Source organism: Microtus ochrogaster, unplaced genomic scaffold (assembly GCF_000317375.1).
Source record: "Microtus ochrogaster isolate Prairie Vole_2 unplaced genomic scaffold, MicOch1.0 UNK25, whole genome shotgun sequence".
NCBI classification, from domain to species: Eukaryota; Metazoa; Chordata; class Mammalia; order Rodentia; family Cricetidae; genus Microtus; species Microtus ochrogaster.
The window spans coordinates 2,301,833-2,321,707 of record NW_004949123.1 but is presented as its reverse complement, the minus strand read 5'-3'; the positions used below and the strand labels follow the sequence as shown (position 1 = coordinate 2,321,707).

Below are 19,875 nucleotides of genomic sequence, written 5' to 3'. Positions count from 1 at the left end.
TTTTTTTAAAGGGAGAGAGACCACGCCCCAATGGGCTGGTATCTCAGCGGCTATAGGCTGGAGGAGCGGAAGGACCTCCCGCAACAAGATTGTGGGCAGCAAACACCCAAAAGCTGACTGTCCACCCTGCTACTGGATTACAGTCTTGAGCCATTCCGCTAGCTTTACACGAGTTCTGAGGACAGAGCTTGGGTCCCCATGGCCATGCAGCAGGCACTGTCCCCACTGAGCCATCTCCCCAACCCCACAGACAGTGTTTGATTGGGTTCTTTGTTTTATTGTTTAATGGTTTGAGCTCTATACATTTTTGAATCTTAATCCTCGGTTGGAGTACAGTTGGGAAAGATTTTCTCCAATTCTCCTCTGGCTTATCTCTTCTCTTTGCCTTTTCATGACATGTGGTCTCATTTGTAGATTGCTGCCCTTACTTACTGAGCAACTGGAGTCCCATTTACAAAGTCTTTACCTACGCCTCTATCTTGGAGAGCTTTCCCCGCTTTCTCCTCCAGCAGTCTCAGAAGGTCTTTGATCCACTTGGAGTTCATTATTGTACAGAGTGAGAGAGAAGGAACTGGTTTCATTCTCAGAACATCCAGTTTTCCCAACACCCAAACAGGCTGTCTTCTCTCTAATGTGTACTTTTGGCTTCTTTGTCAAAAAAAAAAATGGCTGTACCTGCCTGGACTTATATCTAGGTCCCCTGTTCTATTTTGTTGATCTCCTGTGTGTTTTGGTGCCAGTGCCATGCTGTTTTTATTACTATGGCTCTGTAGTATAATTTGAAATTTAGGTACAGTGATACCTCCAGCGCTGTTCTTTTTGCCCAGTATTGCTTTGGCTACCCAGGGTCTTTTGTGCTTCTACATAAACTTTAATATGCTTTTCTTTCTATGGAAAATGGGATTAGGTATTTTTCACAGGTATTGGGCTGAATTTGTGCATTGATTTTCACAGGACACACACACAAATACAGATTTAAAAACACAACTTTTAAAATTGACTCAAGAAGGATTAGAAAGTATGAATGGTTCTATTAATGTTAATGACATTTAATTAGAATCCTCCCACACAGAAAACACAAGACTCAACTAGTTTTGTATAAGTTCTTTTAATCCTTTAAGAAATAAATAACTGTAATGATTAATATTAATTGCCAATTAATTGTCAACCTAGGAGACAAGCCTCCGGGCACACCTGTGAGGGACGGTCTGGGATCAGGTTAGCCTCTGAGAAGTCTGGGAGGGATGATCTTGACTACTGATGTGGGAAGACCTGCCCATTGTGAGCAGCTCCATTCTTGGGCAAGTGATCCGAGAGCTGAGTACAAGCATGAATGAATTAGTTCATGGCTCTCTGCTCCTGACTGTGGATATAATGTAATTGGTTGCTGGAATCCTTTAAGTTGCTTTTGTCAAGCTATTCTCTCACAGCAACAGGGAAGTTAACTAGGACAGTAATCCAATTCTATTTTATGCTTGACAAAAAACACCCCCAACTCATTCCAGTCAATATAACCTAAAAAGGCGAAATTAAGAGAGTCAGCAAAGAAAGGCTGATGTGGACTATCTCTCTTATGAAAACAATTGCAAAAATTATGAACAAATTTTAGCAGATTTCATGCATCAAAGTGTGCGTGTGTGTGTGTGTGTGTGTGTGTGTGTGTGTGTGTGTGTGTGTGAGAGAGAGAGAGAGAGAGAGAGAGAGAGAGAGAGAGAGAGAGCGCGCATGAGCATTCAATTCATGTACATCTGAAGGCCAGAGGCCAACCTCTGATGTCATTCCTCAGGAGTCATCTACCTCATTGGCATTTTTCTTTTTCTTTCTTTCTTTCTTTCTTTGTATTAAAATAGGATCCCTCACTGAGATCTGGGGCATCTTGGTTTGGTATCTATTGCTGTTATAAGGCCCTGATCAAAAGCAACTGGAGAAGAAAAGGGTTATTTCATCACACAGTTTATAGCCCATCATATAGGGAACTCAACTCAAGGTCAGGAACATGGAGTGGGGAACTGAAGCAGAGGCCGTGGAGGAACACTGCTTACTGGCTTACTGACCTACAAACCATGGTTTGATCATTGGTTTCTTACATAACCCAGAACTACCTTGCCCAGGGGTGGTACCCCCTGAATAGGCTGACCCCTCCCTCATTAATCAAGAAAATGCCCCCAGGGACCTACCTATAGACAATCTGATAGAGGTACTTTCTCAGTGGAGGCTCCTCTTCCCAGATAACTTTAGCTTTTGTCAAGTACACACACACAACACACACATACACACACACACACACACACACACACACACACACCAGGCCATGGGACTTGTTGGCTAGGCTGGACTGGCTGGCTAAGAGGTACAGGAATTAACCTGTCTCCACACTCCCAAGCATGTCACCATACCTAGACTTTATATGTGGATGCTGGGATCGAACTTAAGTCCCATGCCTCACAACAAGCACTTTGCCAACTGGGGTACCCTCCACAGACCCCCATGAGAGAAAAAGTCAATGTGTTTACCACAAGAATGAAAGCAGAAGAATTAATGTAGAGAAAACTAAACAATATACCACATGTACAGACTAAAGAAATACATGTTCAATCATCTCATAAAAGTAAACTCATTTGATTTTAAACTGTCCCTATAAAATGAGAGAAGGAGCTTCAAATGTCACATGTATAGCAATACCTTTTCAGGATGTCGTTTGCCTGAGAGAGAGAAATGTAGATCCCCAAAGACTGCACAGCAGCGACTATTTCTGAAGCGTCTATAACTCCTTGAAAAAGTGAGAGAGATCAGGTTAAGTATCTGAAAAGATGGCAAAAGCAAAATATCCTTAGAATGCAGCTGTTTTTGATTTAGACGCCTGAGTTTGGTGGATCTTTACTCTCAAACCCTTAACTCGAAGCCTAAAAACTACAAAAGGTTGGCACCAAGATTACATTTGATAGAAAAGTCTCTTTAAATTGAGACAAGGTAAGTTCTACTTAGTGATTTATCTCATTAAGTGTGAACATTCATGTTTCAGGAAGAAAACATTTATAGTCATAACTGTCATACTAGCTCGTGGCACAGACATCACTTGGGACATCACATATCACAGGCGCAGTGTATTACTCTAAACGCCAAACCACATCTGCCCCAAAGACTATATATCATTACACATTTGACTCTTGCACCTATTTGAACTGAAATAAAGGACAGAAAACTTGGTGCTGAAGACCTGACTCAGGGGACAAGAATAAATAATTATTTATAAAGTAATCTCTAAAAGATCCTTATAGAACCAAGCTCTTTTAACAGAAACATGTACTGTGCTAAATAACTCAAATAAAATGTGTATGTATATATATAATTTAGTTATATATAATATGTAATTAAGTATATAAATAGGTATATATATATATATATATATATATAATTTAAATTGTCCCTCTTGTTAAGTAGGCCTTAAGTCCAATAAGAGAGCTGTTGGTTTTACCAAGGTATATGTACGTGTGTCATATGTGTGTGTGTATACAATATGCCTAATATGCAGTTCATTTTCACATTGCTAGTAGTTGTGAAGGGAAAATTAAAAATTCCATATTCTCCTCAAACTATAGAACACAAATATAACACATATTATTTTCCAAAGTAAAATCAGATTCTTTTACTTTTATTGTATCTTTTTCTATTTTAATATTGCAATATAATTATATCATTTCTCCCTTCCTTTTCCTCCCTCCAACCTTTCCCATCTATGCTCCCCTGCTTTCTCACAAATATATGGCCTCTTTTTAATTGTTATGATAAATATATATGTGTGTATTATATGTCTATAAATTTACATATGCATGTATTCTTAAATATATAAATACAGCCTGATTAGTTCACATAGTGTTACCTGTATGTGTATGTTTTAAGGCTAAACATTTGTTCCTGAATAACCAATTGGTATGCCCTTCTCTGGGGAAGACTATTTGTCTAGCTCTCTGAATTCCTTAGTTGCCTGTTGCTCTTTGTCTAAGGTAGAAGTTTCTTGAGCTTTCCTCCTTCCACATTGGTATAAAACTGCTGTCGTCCTTGTTCAGGTCTTGTTTAGGCAGCCATGTTGAGACTTCATAGGTGTAACTTTCTGCCCCCTCTGATTCAGCAATGATCCCTGAACCTTAGGTGCAGACGTTGTTTTGTAGATGATATCACTTGGGACTTGACTCCACAGCTCTGCATTTTGATCAGTTGTGATCTTCAGTAATGGTCTCCATCTGTTGCAAAGAGAAATTTCCTTGATGAGGAATGAAGACAACACTTCTCTGGGTATAAAGACAAATATTTATAATGTTGTTAGGGATCATGCTGGTTTAATAAGCAGCAGTTGCAGGTTCTCCAAGATCCATGACTTCGCTAGCCCTGTGTAATTGGCTAGGGACTCAGTACCAGCCATGATCTCCCTCATGTTGAGCAGGCATATGTCCAGTAAGAGAGCTGTTGGTTACTGCCAAGGTCTGTGTGTCACTACTGCACCCTTAGGGCTACTGTGCCATGTTGGTCAATGTTGAGGTTCATAGGCATGTCCAAGTGCCACGGCATATATGTGGAGACCAAAAGACCATGTTCAAGAGTCAGTTTTCTTCTTCTACTGTGGAATCATGGGTCAAATTCAGGTTGTCAGGTTTGCACAGCAAGCACCTTTCTCACAGAGTCATCTCACTGGCCCTGATAATTCTTGAATATATGTATCATTCTTTATATCAACAACATCAAAATGTGTAGACACAAGTTTCTGTCCCCCCACCCCAGTCCGGCAGCCATTCAGTCCCAAAGAAACAAACAGAGGCTTATATTAATTATAAATTGTTTGGCCTATTAGCTCAGGTTTATTATTAACTAACTCTTACAACTTAAATTAACCCATAATTCTTGTTTTTGTTGTCTTGTCTATGCCATGTTGCTCAATACCTTTTTTCAGTGCGACATTCTCATCTTGCTTCATTTGTTTCTGGCTGGTAACTGCCTCTGCCTTTCCTCTTCCCATAATTTTATTAGTCTGTTGCCCCACCTATACTTCCTGCCTGGCTACTAGCCAATCAGCATTTTATTAAACCAATATAAGTGACAAATTTAACAGTGTACAAGAACATTCTTGCACAGCAAAAATGCTACCAGTAATCTACTCATACTTTTCATTTATATAATACATGAGAAACTATATACATGTGAGGTATTATTTAATCCACCAACAAAGACATTTTTCATAAAGAGTCACAATTTTTCTTCATAAGAATAAAATTTCCCAAGACCCAAACAAGGCATTTTACTGGCATACAAACTGAAGTTTCTTCAAATGATAAGCTCTAGTCCTTACTTAACAAATTGCAAATACTATGCTTGCTCATTTTTTAAATTTTTTAGATTGATAATCTGCTACATAAACCAACATCCTCACTAGGGTTACTATTGCTATAATGAAGCATCATGATCAAAAACCAACTCAGGACAGAAAGGGTTTATTCCACCCACAGTTCCCTGTAACAGTTCACCCTCAAAAGCAGTAGGGCAAATAGTAGCGCTTCTCGAATGGTATCTCTGAAGGTCTTTGGGGGCTAATTTGTAATATTCCAGTTTGACTTATCAAGACTTAAAGCATGATACTAATATATCAACTTGAGAATTTCTTCTTGGTGTCAAATTTATTTTACCTTAGGAGCATTTTCAACTACCAAGGTTTATTAACAGATGTATTAGTCAAGGTTCTCTAAATGAACAAAACTTATTAAATGAACATTTATTACACTGGTCTGTGCAAGATGGGCTGGGTAGTCCAACAGTGGTTATCTGTATGGTGGAGAGGCTGAAAATTTCATAGGTGTTTAGTCCATGAGGCTGAATAGCTCATCAGTCTCATCTTAGGGCTAGAAAATTCCCAGAGCCTAAACTGGGAATTCAGTTCAGTTTTAAGGGCTGCCTTACTTTTCTATGGCTGCAATAAAGCACCATGACTGAGGTAACTTACAAAAGAAAGTATTTAATAAGGCATGTGGTTTCAGACAGTTAGTGTCCGTGATGGTGGAGCAAAAGCATGGCAGCAGGAACATCTGAGAGCTCACATCTTGATCCACAAGTAAGAGGCAGAAAGCCACACTGGGAATGAAGCAAGTCTTTTGAAACCTCAAGCCCACCACCAGACACCTTCTCTCTCACTAGGCCACACCTCTTAATCCTTCCCAAATACTTCCACCATCTGGGGACCAGGTTTTTTACATATATGTACTTTAGAGGGGTCATTCTCATTAAAACCAAATGCTGTGTTCCAATGTCAGCAAAAGATGGTAGTAGCAGTAACAACAAGAGTAGATGAATTCACAGGCAAAAAAATAGAACTTCCTTTACTCAGACTCTTTATACTTTGAACACTGCTGAAGAGTGCTGCCCACTCCAGGGAGTGTATCCCCCCAAGCCTTCTACCATCACCAACCCAACCCATATACCACCACATACACATCACTCCCACAGTTAATCCTTCCAAAAAGTCCCCTCACAGACTTGTCCAGAGGCATGTCTCTTAGCAGATTAAAATTCAAGTTGGTAACCAAGATTAATCATAACAGGAACAATAGAAATACTGTATTTTCCTAAAAGCATTTTAACCTCACTAATTATCTGAGGGTTTTCAGCTTCACAAATGACCATGGTGATGGCAGTCAAGAACAGAATAAAATTCCACAACAACACTAGAGTTTATCTATCTTAGGCCAGCAAATGACCAGCTGTAATTAACCAGAATATAACTAGGTCTGAAAACCTATATAGATAATGACTGCACTACTGTTTATAAATGATCAGAACTAACAATATGAGAATGACTGGATGATCCACATCCTGTTACCAGAGTTGTTAGGGTCACAGCCAGGCTAGTAGTCACACTGGGCCACTTGTCCTCAATAAGACAATTAAAAACAAAAATGAGGTTGGAGAGATGACTCAACAATTAAGAGTGTATACAGCTCTTACAGGGGACCCAATTTTGGTTCCCAGGACCCATGTCAGGCTGTTCACAATTGCCTGAAACTCTAGCTCCAGGGGATCTGGAGCATCTGCCCTCCATGGGCACCTGTACCCATGAACAGACACACATATCCACACAAGCACACATATGTACACATAAAAAGTAAAGATAAATTATAAATAAGAAAACAAAAAGATACAATGGTGAAAACCAGAAAAAGGGGGGTTCTTAAGTATGACTATATTAGGAAGAACAAGAAGGCCCAGTGATCCACCACCCACTAGGTCCATCTTTACACATGGTTCAGGTTTAAACAGAGCACCAGAGGTCTGAGGAAGGAAGCAGTCCTGGTCAAGGTCACCCATCCTCAGGTCCCAGCTCCACCTCTCTTTTATAAACATGAAAGGCTGTTGAAACTGTGTGAAGCCTCTTTCCAGGTTCCTTCTGGGGGAACCAACGACCAGTCTTTTCCTTCTCCCAGCAGAACACTCCTTTGGAAAACCCTGTGTCCTGAGATTCATTATTTCCACAATCTGATAACCAAAGGGAGTAGGGACATGGTGTCTCTAGAATATCTTCATTCCTTCCAGGACAGCCACACAACTGGAATATTTCCCAGCCACTAAAAATTATGTTTGCAAAAGAAATGAAAACACAATATAACATTAAAAGGAACACTGAACACCAAACTATACATATGTGACTGCAAGTTCATGTAAAGAAAAAAAGAAACAAAGAAAGAAACAAAGTCTATTTGGAATTAAGAAACTGATCAAATGGTAAAAATTGACCTCTAAATAGCAGTGTTAACTGTCAACTTGACAGAACCTAGAATCACCCTTTAGGCATACCTGGGAGATAATCTTGACTGTATTAATTGAGAAGGGAACCCTTGCCCACTGTGGGTGGCACCATTCCCTAGATGGGTCTTACATATACATATATGTGTGTGTGGTCTGTGTGTGTGTGTGTGTGTGTGTGTGTGTGTGTGTGTGTGTGTGTGTGTGTGTAAACTAGTGAAAGCAAAATGGAATTCATTCATCTCTGTCGACCAGCTGCTTCAAGCCCCACCACTCAGGCTTCCCACCAGGATGGACTGTACCCTTCAACCGTACCTTTTCTCCCTTCTGTTGTTTTTGTCAGTTTTTTCTTCTTTGACAGTTTCATATATGTGCATAGTAAATTTTAGCAATTTTCACACCCTCTCTAACCCCCCTCTCCCAATGAAACCTTTTTCTCTTCCCAAGAAATTCTCCACTATTTCCATGTCTTTTTCCATGTGACCCACTGAGTTTAATTAGGGTTGTTTGTGAGACATGAGTAGGAGGTCATTTACTGGAGCGTGAGCAGCTTATCAAGAATTACATCACTGAAAAAAGTGATGCCTCTTCCCCTAGCCACCACAACTGCTCAACGACCCTAAGGAGGGGTGGGCCTCACTAGGAAAGGCTGACGGGCCAATCATGAGCAGCTCTTGCACAGGTAACCAGTGATTGTGAGTTCATGAGCCTAACAGCCATGTCATTCCACACATCTTCCCATCCTCCGGCTTTTCCGCTCTTTCTACTTTTCTCTTCCTCCATGTTCCCTTGAGGAGGGAGTATACAGCGGACTTATCTTAATTAAAGATATAAGATATCAGATGTGGTAGGTATGGTGGAGCACGCCTTTAATCCCAGTATTCAGGAGACAGAGGCGGGCGGATCTCTATCTACATAGTGAGTGCAAGGCCAGCCAGGACCACACAGTGAAACTCTGTCTCAAAGAATAAATAATTTAAACTTGAAAAGAACCTGTGGGCCGTGACCTCTTTGTGGTTGAACAACCCTTTGACAGCAGCTGCCTAAGAAAACAGACATTTACATTACAGTTCGTATCGGCAGTAAAATTACAGTTATGATGCAGCAACAATAAATCTTATACTGAGCAGTGGTAGCACACATCTTTAATCCCAGCATTCCTCAGGAGACAGAGGCAGGTGGATCTCTGAGTTTGAGGTCAGCCTGGAGTCTGGTCTATAGAGCAAGTTCCAGGACAAGGTCAAAAAATAAAAAAACAGACAAAATAATAATAATAATAAATTTCTGGTTGGGGGTCAGCACAACATGAGGAATTGTTTTATATATATGAATGTGCTGGACAAGGCACTCAGCATTCAGGAAGCAAAGGCAGGAAGATCTCTGTCAGTTCAAGGCCAGCTTGGTTTATATAGCAAGTTTCAGGCCAGCAAGGGCTACACAGTGAGATTTGCAACCTCAAGAATTTCCTACAAAAAAGAAGAAATTCAAGTTGCTTTTGGTTCTGGTGTTTTATCATAGCTATAGAAACCCAAAGACATCAATTATATTATTCTATGTAATATAAAAAGTATTGCTAAATAATAAATTGGATCTGACAGTAGGAAGAAATTAAAAAGGCTAGTAAAATTATTCATTAGCACTAGTACTTATGCTTATCAAGCTAACTGTGGGGAATACATACACACACCATCATTATTTCTGTCCAGACTCTTAAATGCCAGTTTCATTTTCTTCTCGTGGTCTTGAAGGTACTGTACAAATTCTTCAAAATCTAGTCCTGCATCAGCATTGGAATCTGCAGCCCGAAAAATGGTCTACAAGAGAAGAAACTCATTGCAACAAGTATATGTGACGCCATTATGCCATGCTAGCATTAGTTCATTTCACTCACACTATATGGTTTCCATTATAAGTGTCCAGTCCCTAGTGTTTAGTCATTAATGTAGGCCTAAACACATTCAATTATTCAATTTTTTTTAGATTCATGCAGTACTGAAGTCAAGAACCATCATGTCATCTCAAATCAATATGAAATTTATTAGTAAATATTTACTTCAATTACACACACCTCAAGGGCTTAAGGATACAAAGGTATAGAGCCTTTGCCATCAGAGACAATAAAAAATCTGTCTACTAAATGTGATAAACATGAAACTCTGATGATCCTCAGATTATGGTTTAAGACCTAACCTTGTGAAGTAAGCATGTATGTTCGAGTCTCACTAAGTTCTTACTTTTTTTTTTTTTTGAGACATGGTTTCATTGTAGCTTTGGAGTCTGTTCTGGAACTAGCTCTTGTAGACCAGGCTGGCCTCAAACTCACAGAGATTCGCCTGCCTATGCCTCCTGAGTGCTGGAAATAAAGGTGTGTGCCACCACTGCCCAGCTTTGTCCTTAAGCTTTTTAAAATAAAAAAGTTAACATTATAGGACTGGATAGATGGCCCAGCAGTTAAGAACACTTGCTGCTCTTCCAGGGACCTGGGTTCAGTAGCTAGCACCCACATGGTTACTTTCAACCTCCTGTAACTCCAGTTCTTAGGGATCTAGCATCCTCTCTGGACTCCACAGGCACCAGATACAAACACATTACACTTAACATAAATGCACATAAAAGATTTATACATGTAAATATAAATAAATCTTTCAAAAACAATAATATGTTACAAAAACTGTATATTCCCAGAAGACTCTTACCACACTGACCATATATTATTCATCTTTGTATCATCAAATGTCTAGCATAAAGTATGAAATATTGGCCTTTAATAGATTACATATCTCAAACTTATTATTTATTGAATTTGAAAATAAATGCTATGAGCTGAAAACTAGATCACACTGCACATCATGCACTGAACACCACACACACCTTACATTGCACACACCATACGCTGCACAGTGCAAATTTGCCACACTGCACACTGTACACCACACACTGCATGTTGAGCACACCGCACATCACACACCACACACGCATACTACACACAATACACCACTGGTAATAAAAAGACAAAAAGCTACGGTCTCTGGTCTGAAGCAAATTATAGACTAGTAAAGTTGACTCACATAACCACGGGTAGTATGTTAGGTGAAATAATGCGAGAAATTCAAGGTGTGAGACAGTAAATGAAGTGAGAGTGCTGAGCCTCTCCAGAGAGCCTTCAGAGAGGAAGTCAGCTTGCGCTGAGATCCACAAGGAAAAACATTTGCTAAACAGATAAATAGGAGTAAACATTTCTATAATATGTGAAATATTTATATGGAGATAAAATAGATGTTAGTTATAAAAATATAGTAATATTAATGGTGATAATAACATTCAAAATGTATTGATCATTTAGTCCTAAGCAAGTTATGGCTATAAGATTATTTCATCTATATCCTGCTGTAGAATGATCTCCTGTATACTGTAAATATGTCATAGGGATTAGTTTAATAAAGGAGCTGACTGGCCAATAGCTGAACAGAATAAGGTTAGGCAGAAGAGACAAACAAAATGATGGGAGAAAGAAGGGTGGAGTCAGGAGTTACTGGCAGAGACAGAGAGGAGCAAGAAGGGCATGCTGTACTGAGAAAAGGTCACAAAGTGTAGATAAAAATATGGGTTAACTGAAAATGTAAGAGTTAGCTAGTGTCAAGCCTGAGCCATTGGCCAACCATTTATAATTAAGACTCTGAGTGGTTATTTGAGAGCAGGTGCCAGCACAGGAAAACACCTACACTACACAATTTGCTAAAAACGAAATGAATGGAAGAAAAGATAAAGAGGGGAGAAATGCTACAAAAAATATCTCAAATTAATGCTTCAGGTTAGTGGTTTCCATTAAGCAGAATGTATATGGTGCTCACATGATATCTTGGGATTTCTACTGCTATGAAGAGACACCATGACCACAGGAACTCTTATAAAGGAAAAGCACTTAATTGGGGTGGCTTACATTTACAGAGGTTCAGCCATTATCATCACAGTGCAACATGGCGGCACGCAGGCAGACATGGTGCTGAAGAAGGAGCTGAGATTTCTACATCTTGATTCAAAGGCAACAAGAAGATTGAGTCTACACTGAATGTAGCTTTAGCATAGACCTCAAAGGCCACCCCATGGTGGCACACTCCCTCCAACAAGGCCATACTTCTAATAGTGCCACCCTTGGGGGCCATTTTCTTTCAAACCACCACACATGAAAACAGTATTAAATCACAGCTTGAGAAAATTAGTCTTTGCTCCACAGAGCCATTGCATCTGGCTTGAATTTTAGAGACACGGCACCTAGGCTTTGAACTACCTTTTGTTTAAAGTCAGTGATTCTTCTCTGAGTTCTTCCTGAAGAATTTTAGAGCCTTTGCAAAACTGAGTCTTGAGAGGACCTGGCAAACCAGGAGGTCTGTGGCTGAGAATTGCTTAGGCAAATCCTTCAAACAACTCCAGATAAAAGATTTTGGTATGCAGAAAATGACTTGCTAGAGGAAAAATTTGTGTAACAATAAAAGGAGGTATTTGCAAAGCTGCAAGTTTCAGTCCATCAGAAGCTGGACCTCCCTACTGCAGAGAGCCTAAATTTTATCTTGGATAACCCTTCTTGGACTTGACCCAAACAGAACACTGACGTTCATGTACTATTCCCTCTTGACTATATCATGAGAAATGTCTCTATTATTCTAACATGCCTCAAAACTTACCAATTTCTTAAAACACACAAACCAGAGTAAACGTCTCAACTTCACCAGGTAATATGGTATTTAAGCAAAATTTTAAAATACAACTTTTAAAATGTCCATTTTATGGTTATTTGTAATCTACTAGCTTTCTACGTATGGTAGAAATACAAAGTTTTACTTTCAAAATAAATCTTTGAGAGTGATATTGACAATATCACAGAATAAAGTTTTAGGCTCCTCTCCACCACATGCACAAACACCAGAAAACTTAACTATTGACAACACATACCAGAACATCTTTTTGAAACCCCTAAGATTTAGAAGCAAGCCTAAAACAGGTACATAATTGGCAGAAGTAAAGGATAAGAACTAGAACAACAGTCTCACTTAAAGCATGATGTCGCTCCCAATTCACTGAAGTCAGAATAAGGCCAGATAGAATCTCTCCATGACAAGCTCCTGTAGTATGAGGGCAGCAGCGGGCTGCTTCCCGTCACCCAGCTAGCTTTACCTGAAATAATTACACGGAAACTGTATTCTTTTAAACACTGCTTGGCCCATTAGTTCTAGCCTCTTATTGGCTAATTTTCACATCTTGCTTTAACCCATATTTAATAATCTTTGTAGCACCACAAGGTATGGCTTACCAGGAAAGATCTTAACCTGTGTCTGTGTCGGGTGGGAGAATCACAGCGACTGCCTGACTCAAATTCTTTTTCCCAGCATTCTGTTCTGTTTACTCTGCCTACCTAATTTTCTGTCCTATTAAAGGGCCAAGGCAGTCTCTTTATTTAACCAATGAAATTAACACAAAACAGAAGACTCTCCCCCATCAAGCTCCTATAAGACAAAAGACAACCAGAGGTAGCCACCTAGCTTCCCTAGCATTCTAACATAGTTGCTGGAAGGCCCATCCAAGTCTAACTGCACATAGGCCACAAGGAGTAGCAATATGGTTGACTACTTGCAGTAAGACAGAAACCCAAAAAAGGGAAGTTGGGTCCAAGAGTATAAGGACTAGCACATAAATCTTGATGCTTAAATCTGTTCCTGCCAGGTTTAATAGGCAATTAGAAACATCAGTCAACCTCATGCTCACTTTTAAAACTGAGCTGGCTGCCCTCAGAAACACAGCATGAAATGTGACCTGATTCTACATAGATGCTAGTTTATACACACAGCCACAGGGCACACTCCATCAATAATTACCCAGAAAAGAAATGCTCAACTCCCTTGATTACAAAGAATCATGGAGAATGGAATTGTTCGATCCAGAAAGTCAAGGAGTAGCTCCACTCATCCAAAATGCCTGCCAATGACACCAGACAAGGAGAGTCCAATGCACCTGCATTTTGATGAAGCACAGTAACTCAATTTCCCCGACCTAACATATCAGACAAATACTAAGCCAAAAGCCCAAACCTACAGCTACAATTTGACAAAGAGGCAGTACTCAATGTTACATTTCTAAGAAACACAATCTGTGGTAGTTTGATTTAAAATGACCTACATAGGTCCACAGGGAGTGGGACTATTAGGAGGTGTGGCCTTGTTGGAGAAGTGTGTTTCAGTCACTTCCTGCTGCCTGACAGTCCAGTTTGTGGAACTGGCAGCTCCTTCTCCAGCACCATGCGTCCCTCCATGATGATAACTGACTGTCAGCCAGCCCCAGTTAAGTGGTTTCCTTTAGAAGAGTTGCCATGCTCATGATGTCTCTTCACAGAAATAAAATCCTAACTAAGACAGAAGTTGGCACCAGAGTGGGCTATTGCTGTGATAGACCTAGCCATGCTTTTGTCTGAAGGAATGTGGACTTTGGGACTTTGAATCAGAAAAGCAGCTAAATGCGTTAAGTGAGGGCTTAATGAGCTATCCTAGTAGGAGCATGGAAGACAGTAGTGCTGAGTTTCAAAGGAGAAGAACTTTAGCATGTAGCCTAGAGACTGTTCTTGTGATATTTTGATGAAGACGATGGCTGGTTTTTGACCTTGCCTGAAGAATCTGTCTGAGACTAAATTGAAGAGTTTTGGATTAGTTGTGTTGGCAGAGGAAATCTCAAAACAGTCTAGTATGAACTCTATCGGTTGTTATTACTTTTCACTCATAATGAAAAGGTGCAAGCTGAGCAAGGAAAAGCAGAAAATGTACAATCTGAGGAGGAAAGGGGCACCAGGAAGTAGAAGAGAGCTAAATCCTGTGTTCAAGGAGATAAATAGATTTAAAAAATGAAGTGACCTCAGGATAAGAGCCAGTTAAGTTTCCAACTTTTGAAAAGGAACTAAAAACACGTTTAGAGCTGGCGTGGTGGTGCACACCTTTAACCCCAGCACTGGAAAGGCAGAGGCTGGCAGATCCCCGAGTTTGATGCCAGTCTGGTCTATAGCACAAGTTTCAGGACAACCAAGCTTAGGCAGTAAAAGACAGAAAGCTGGTGAAGAGTAACTGAACAAGGGGGCCTGATTCAGTTTCAGCAAGTAGCAGAATTTGGCAGCTTTGGCCATGTGGTTCTGAGAGTTAAGGATAGAAGAAAGGAGTTATGGAATTTGTCCCTAAGGAGAGCCACTGAGGTCAGGCATGTGTCATTAATGTCCCTGAATGGAAACCTAGTAGAGAAGCCATTCCATGAAGCTGTGAAGTTGAAGCCTGGATTGTCTTGGAGAATCCAAGATGTTAGAGGTGCCAGAATCGTGGAGTACCTGCCAAGGAAACCTGCTAACAGGAAGTGGAACCAGCCCAAAAGAAAGACGTATATTATAGTCAACAGGCCTAGCAGCAAGCAGAAAACCACACAGTACTTGTCTAGGGTCTCCATTATGTTCTCTTCTGGTCTCTGAGTCTCAAGTCCAAACCTACTGAGTCAGCAGCTATCCAAGCATGCGAAATTATCCTGAAATGCACTAGCACAGTGAGATACTGTAAATTAATGCCTTCACCAGACATTTAGGAATTACCAAGTAGAAGACACAACAGTTTTTAGGTTGAAGATCACATGAAGGATTCAATTTCCCTGACATAATGCAGCTTTCTTGATTAAGAGCACTTACCTTAATTTCAGATCACTGAGTAGGAAAAGCAACAGCCCAGCATGTTCTGACATGTTTGCAGGCTTGGGAATATTTCACATAGCAAACTTTAGGGCTAGGGTACAGAAGACTAAGTTTTTAGAAGCTGACATCATGGTACCAATATACTGAAACTGAAAAGTGGCCAGTTTACAAGACCTGGGGAATGTTATCCACTGCTTACATGGTTTTCAGCTCTGCAGAACAAGGTTTTTTTTTTTTAATAGCTTTATTCTCCTTCGGAACATTACCATCACTCTTGGGGAAAGGAAGGTGGCAGAGTGGTCTGAGGCTCACTTAAAATAGGGATGAGATTAAGAAGTCCCACCCCACTGCTTGCCCTAGCTGAGATAACACATCTTAACACTGTGTATAAATATCTCCTTATATTAAAAAAATTCAGGTCCCACTTCATTCTGCCCCCAGGTGGGAAGCCATTATCTTCAGTCTGTGACATCCCAGATCAGAGAAAGGGGGGGGGGGAGGCAGACATGGGCCAGGTGGAAAACAGGAAGGGTACAAGGCAATGAGTAATATCTCACACACTGCCCTGCTCCCTTTTGCAGAAGAGCAAAGAGGGACCCTGTAGAACTGAGAAACCAGTGCTCACCTGTAGGCATGCACTCCTGTCCCCAATCCCTGATGCCCTGTCAAATGCTCCCTGTAAGGTCAGCTCATTCAGCTCAACAAGTTTTGGGGTTACCCTCTAATAGGAGCCAGGCCCCCTTGCTCAAGCTTGAAATCAGGCCTTTTAATCATGGCCCTCTCTCCAAATGAGGGGTACAGGGAGAGCCAAAGGGTCCTTCCTGGGAAGGGGGTGTTCTGAGGACAACCAACAGTGGGGGCCCCATCAGTCCCTGACCAGGCGGTAGATGTGATCTTGGGCTCTGTGTTCACTGGTGGAGACATCAAAGACGTAGGCAGTGCACAGCAGCAATTCCTGAGTGTCCCTGTTGGTCACCACCTGGAGGATGGTGAAGTTCTCCAAGACACTGTTCATCATGTAGCATTTGGGCAGCTGCCACAGCTTGTGCAGGAAGTTAACCAGGTACTCACACATGGGGAGCGCATCAGGGGGTACACAAAGCGCCCATCCTCCAGCTGCCACCTCCCTCCCGCTCTGTCTCCACCTTCTCCACCACTTGCTTGCCAAAGGAACAGACCTTGGAGGAGCAGGTAAGTGTCATGAGCTCCCGGCTCTCATACTGGCTGCTCACTCCATAGAAGCCACCGCTGCCTCCACTGGTTCCTGCCTCTTCGCCACTTGGGCTCCAATTCAGGTCCGCCCAGAACTTGACCAGGAAGAATGCATGGGGTGGCCCTCGGTCATACAGCTCCTGGAGGCCACCCTTTTTCTCGGGGAACTTGTCATAGATCTGTCGCACATCCACACTCTCCAGGGGCGGCGCTCTAGGACTGGGACACTGCTGAATGATATGGACAAACAGATGCCTCTGGACGGAGTCAACTGCGCCCGGTGGTTCCACAAAGGCTGAGAATCTACCAGCTACAGGCGTGCAGTGCCCAGGGCCCAAGCCTGCCAGGCTAGGGGAGATGGAGCAGGCAGGCACAGGGGTGAGAGGGCTGGGGGCGGCTCATACCCTGGTAGGTCAGATGGAGGATTCAGTGACACGGAGAACGGTGTCTGGGAAGAATGGCTTCACGTCTGGAATATTCCACAGTGGCCCAGAGTTCCTGGACCAGAACTGGAAAAGCTCACTGGTCTGAGGGCCAGAAGGACCCAGCTTGGCTGGAGGGATGGTGCAGAGATGAGCTGTGCCGAAGACATGGTAGCCATCGTCTGGAAGGTCTTGTCCTTGGAGACTTGGTCCTTCAGCTTGGGATGAATTTCTCTCGATTTCCTTCTAGCCAAAACCTGGATGTGACTCAAGACCTGCTTGTGAGTTCTTGTCTTTCCTGTCCTCAGTTTGATGTAACGGGCAATGAGTTCATTCCGGCCATACATCTTACCCTCATCCCACAAGATGATCTTGCATCAGCCACACAGAGGGTATATGGCCTGGGCCTCTTGAAAACTCTGCTCAATGTCTGGGCTCCACACATCCTCTGCATTAGGGCCCACATCACCTCCAACACCCTCACTGCCTCTAGTGCCCTCCTCGCTGCCTTCCTCACAGCCCATCCAGGCCCCACCATCATCCAGGGGGGCCCTAGTCCGGGGTTCCCCCATCTGGGCCTCCCGGCCTGGGCAGGACCAGAACAAGGTCTTATAAACGCAGCTCTTCCCATAGACACATACATGAAGAATTTAATTTGATCCTTATCTCCCCACCCCTGCACAAAAAGCAAACCAAATGGATCAAAGAGCTCAATGTTAGACATGAAAGTGAGCCTTCTAGAGGACAGATTAGGGAGTATACTTAAGGCTAGAATAAAGACTTTCTGAATAGGACCCCTCAAGAAGGACCTAGGGTCAATGATTGACAAATGGCTCTTTGTGAAATTAAAAGGCTTCTGTAATACAAACTGTTAAGCAACTAAAGGGGCAGGCTATTGAGTAGGGAAAAAAAAAAACATCTTTGCCAGCTATACATCTGATAGAAGATTAGTGTCTAAAATATACAAAGAACTCAAGAAACCAAACAAGTCCATTTAAAAATAGGGCAATGAACTGAACAGAGTTCTCAAAAGAAGAAATGCATATTGCTAAGAAATCATTAGTGTTAAACATCTTGAACTATCAAATTAAAAGAAATTAAAATGGCATTGAGATTTCATTGCACCCCAATCAACGTGGTTACCATCAAGAAAGCAAGTAACAACTGTTGGTGACATTGATTGGAAAGGGGAACCCTCATTTGCTACTGGTGAGACTGGAAACTAAAGCCACCAGGATGGAAATCAGTGTTAGGGGAGAATCCTCAAAAGGCTATAAATAGATCTACCATATGAGCCAGTTATATTACTCAACAGGTATATACTCAAAGGACTTTATATCCTGCCACAGAAACAATTGTTGGGCCATGTTCATCACCTCTCTGTTCAAAATAGTTAGGAAATGAAAACAGCCTAGATGTCCAGCAACGGATGGATGGATAATGAAAATGTGATGCATATATACAACTAAATTTTGTTCAGTCATAAAGAAAAACGAACTCATGAATTTTGCAGGTAAATGGATGGAACTGTCTTTTAGGAAATTACTTTGTTAACCCAAACCCAGAAAGATTACTCTCAAGCAATTGGCGCCACAAATCTTTTGACTAGTGTGTTTAACTTGAAGCACCTGTAGAACAGGAGACTAGAAATGGGCCCTGGGATGGTGGACCTAGTTTTCATAAAAATCCTAGTTTATGAAAGATACTAATAAAATATAAGTCTGTTGGCTTGCCTTGGATTTGGGGACTGTTAAGTCAAAGACACCAGTTCTGGGATGTTCATCTGTATACAGTTCCTAAGACAAGCTCCCATAGGCTGAAAGCCCCTTGAGAACAACAGGCTTACTTTGGACAAAAGCTAGCACAGTCCTGACCCTTCTGGACAGGAAATGTTCAGAACCCCAGAATCTCCTTCAAATGCCAGGGCGGTTTTGTCACTACAGATAACGACTATTTTGAGAATGATGACACGTTTCACTGTGGCTGTGTTATTCTGCATGAAGAATCCAACAAAAGGGGATTCCACTCCTGCTCCACAAGCTTGGGAAAGCTCTGGGAAATTCTGAAAGGGCCAGGGTCGCAGGTTGGGTCCGCTCAGTGCTACAATGTCTTTCCAGCATGCGCAGGGCCACACGCTCTCCCTCCGTGGCTCACCTTTTCTGAGTCGGAATCAAAGGCGGAATTCCAGTTCCTCAGCCCATCTCTGAGCTCCACGATGTCCACCACACCATCCCCATTGCGGTCCAGGTCTTCGAAGAGGACCTCATAGGCCAACTGGGTATAGACACTCTGGCAGGCCGCAGAGGGCAGCACGAAGCCCCGCAACCAGCACAGCATGACCCCCGCTGCAGCCGCCACGACCGCTGGGGCCACCGCACAGGGTCGCAGGTCGGCTAGGCCGCGCCAGCAGCAACCGCCTGAGCCCCGAGGGCCACGGTTCTCCCCCCCCCAACCCCACCCCCGGAACCTTGAGAACCGGGAGCGCTGCCGGTGGGAACCTGGACTCCGCGTGCAGGGTGGGAACCTGGACTCCGCGTGCAGGGTGGGAACCTGAACTCCGCGTGCGCGCACCTCCCTCGCCGGAAGTTGGACGTTGGGGCACCCGAGGCTGTGACAACCCAGACCTAAAGCCTCCGTAGGAAGAGGTTGTGAGTGTGGAGTCCTGCAAAATGACGCTAAGGGCAGCATGGTTCCCAGGAAGTATGGAAAGTGAGTGTAGAAAGTGCTGCTGGTTCCCCCAAGTTCCCCCCC

General features: G+C 42.2%; 1 protein-coding gene and 2 pseudogenes across 1 annotated transcript in view; 1 reads left to right on the top strand and 2 right to left on the bottom strand.

The window, feature by feature from the left end:
- Positions 1 to 560, top strand: part of LOC113458434 — a 3,220-nt pseudogene extending 2,660 nt beyond the window's left edge.
- LOC101996093 (calcium-binding mitochondrial carrier protein SCaMC-1-like) overlaps positions 1 to 19,461 on the bottom strand; it is a 47,990-nt gene extending 28,529 nt beyond the window's left edge. The window contains exons 1-3 of the mRNA XM_005367910.2: positions 19,279 to 19,461; positions 9,470 to 9,596; positions 2,683 to 2,770 (exon numbers count right to left, since the gene is read on the bottom strand). Of these exons, the coding sequence (XP_005367967.1) occupies positions 2,683 to 2,770; positions 9,470 to 9,596; positions 19,279 to 19,461 (398 nt within the window). The remainder of the gene's footprint in view (positions 1 to 2,682; positions 2,771 to 9,469; positions 9,597 to 19,278) is intronic.
- On the bottom strand, positions 16,356 to 17,696 carry LOC101995802 (annotated as a pseudogene).
- Positions 19,462 to 19,875: the final 414 nt, after the last annotated feature.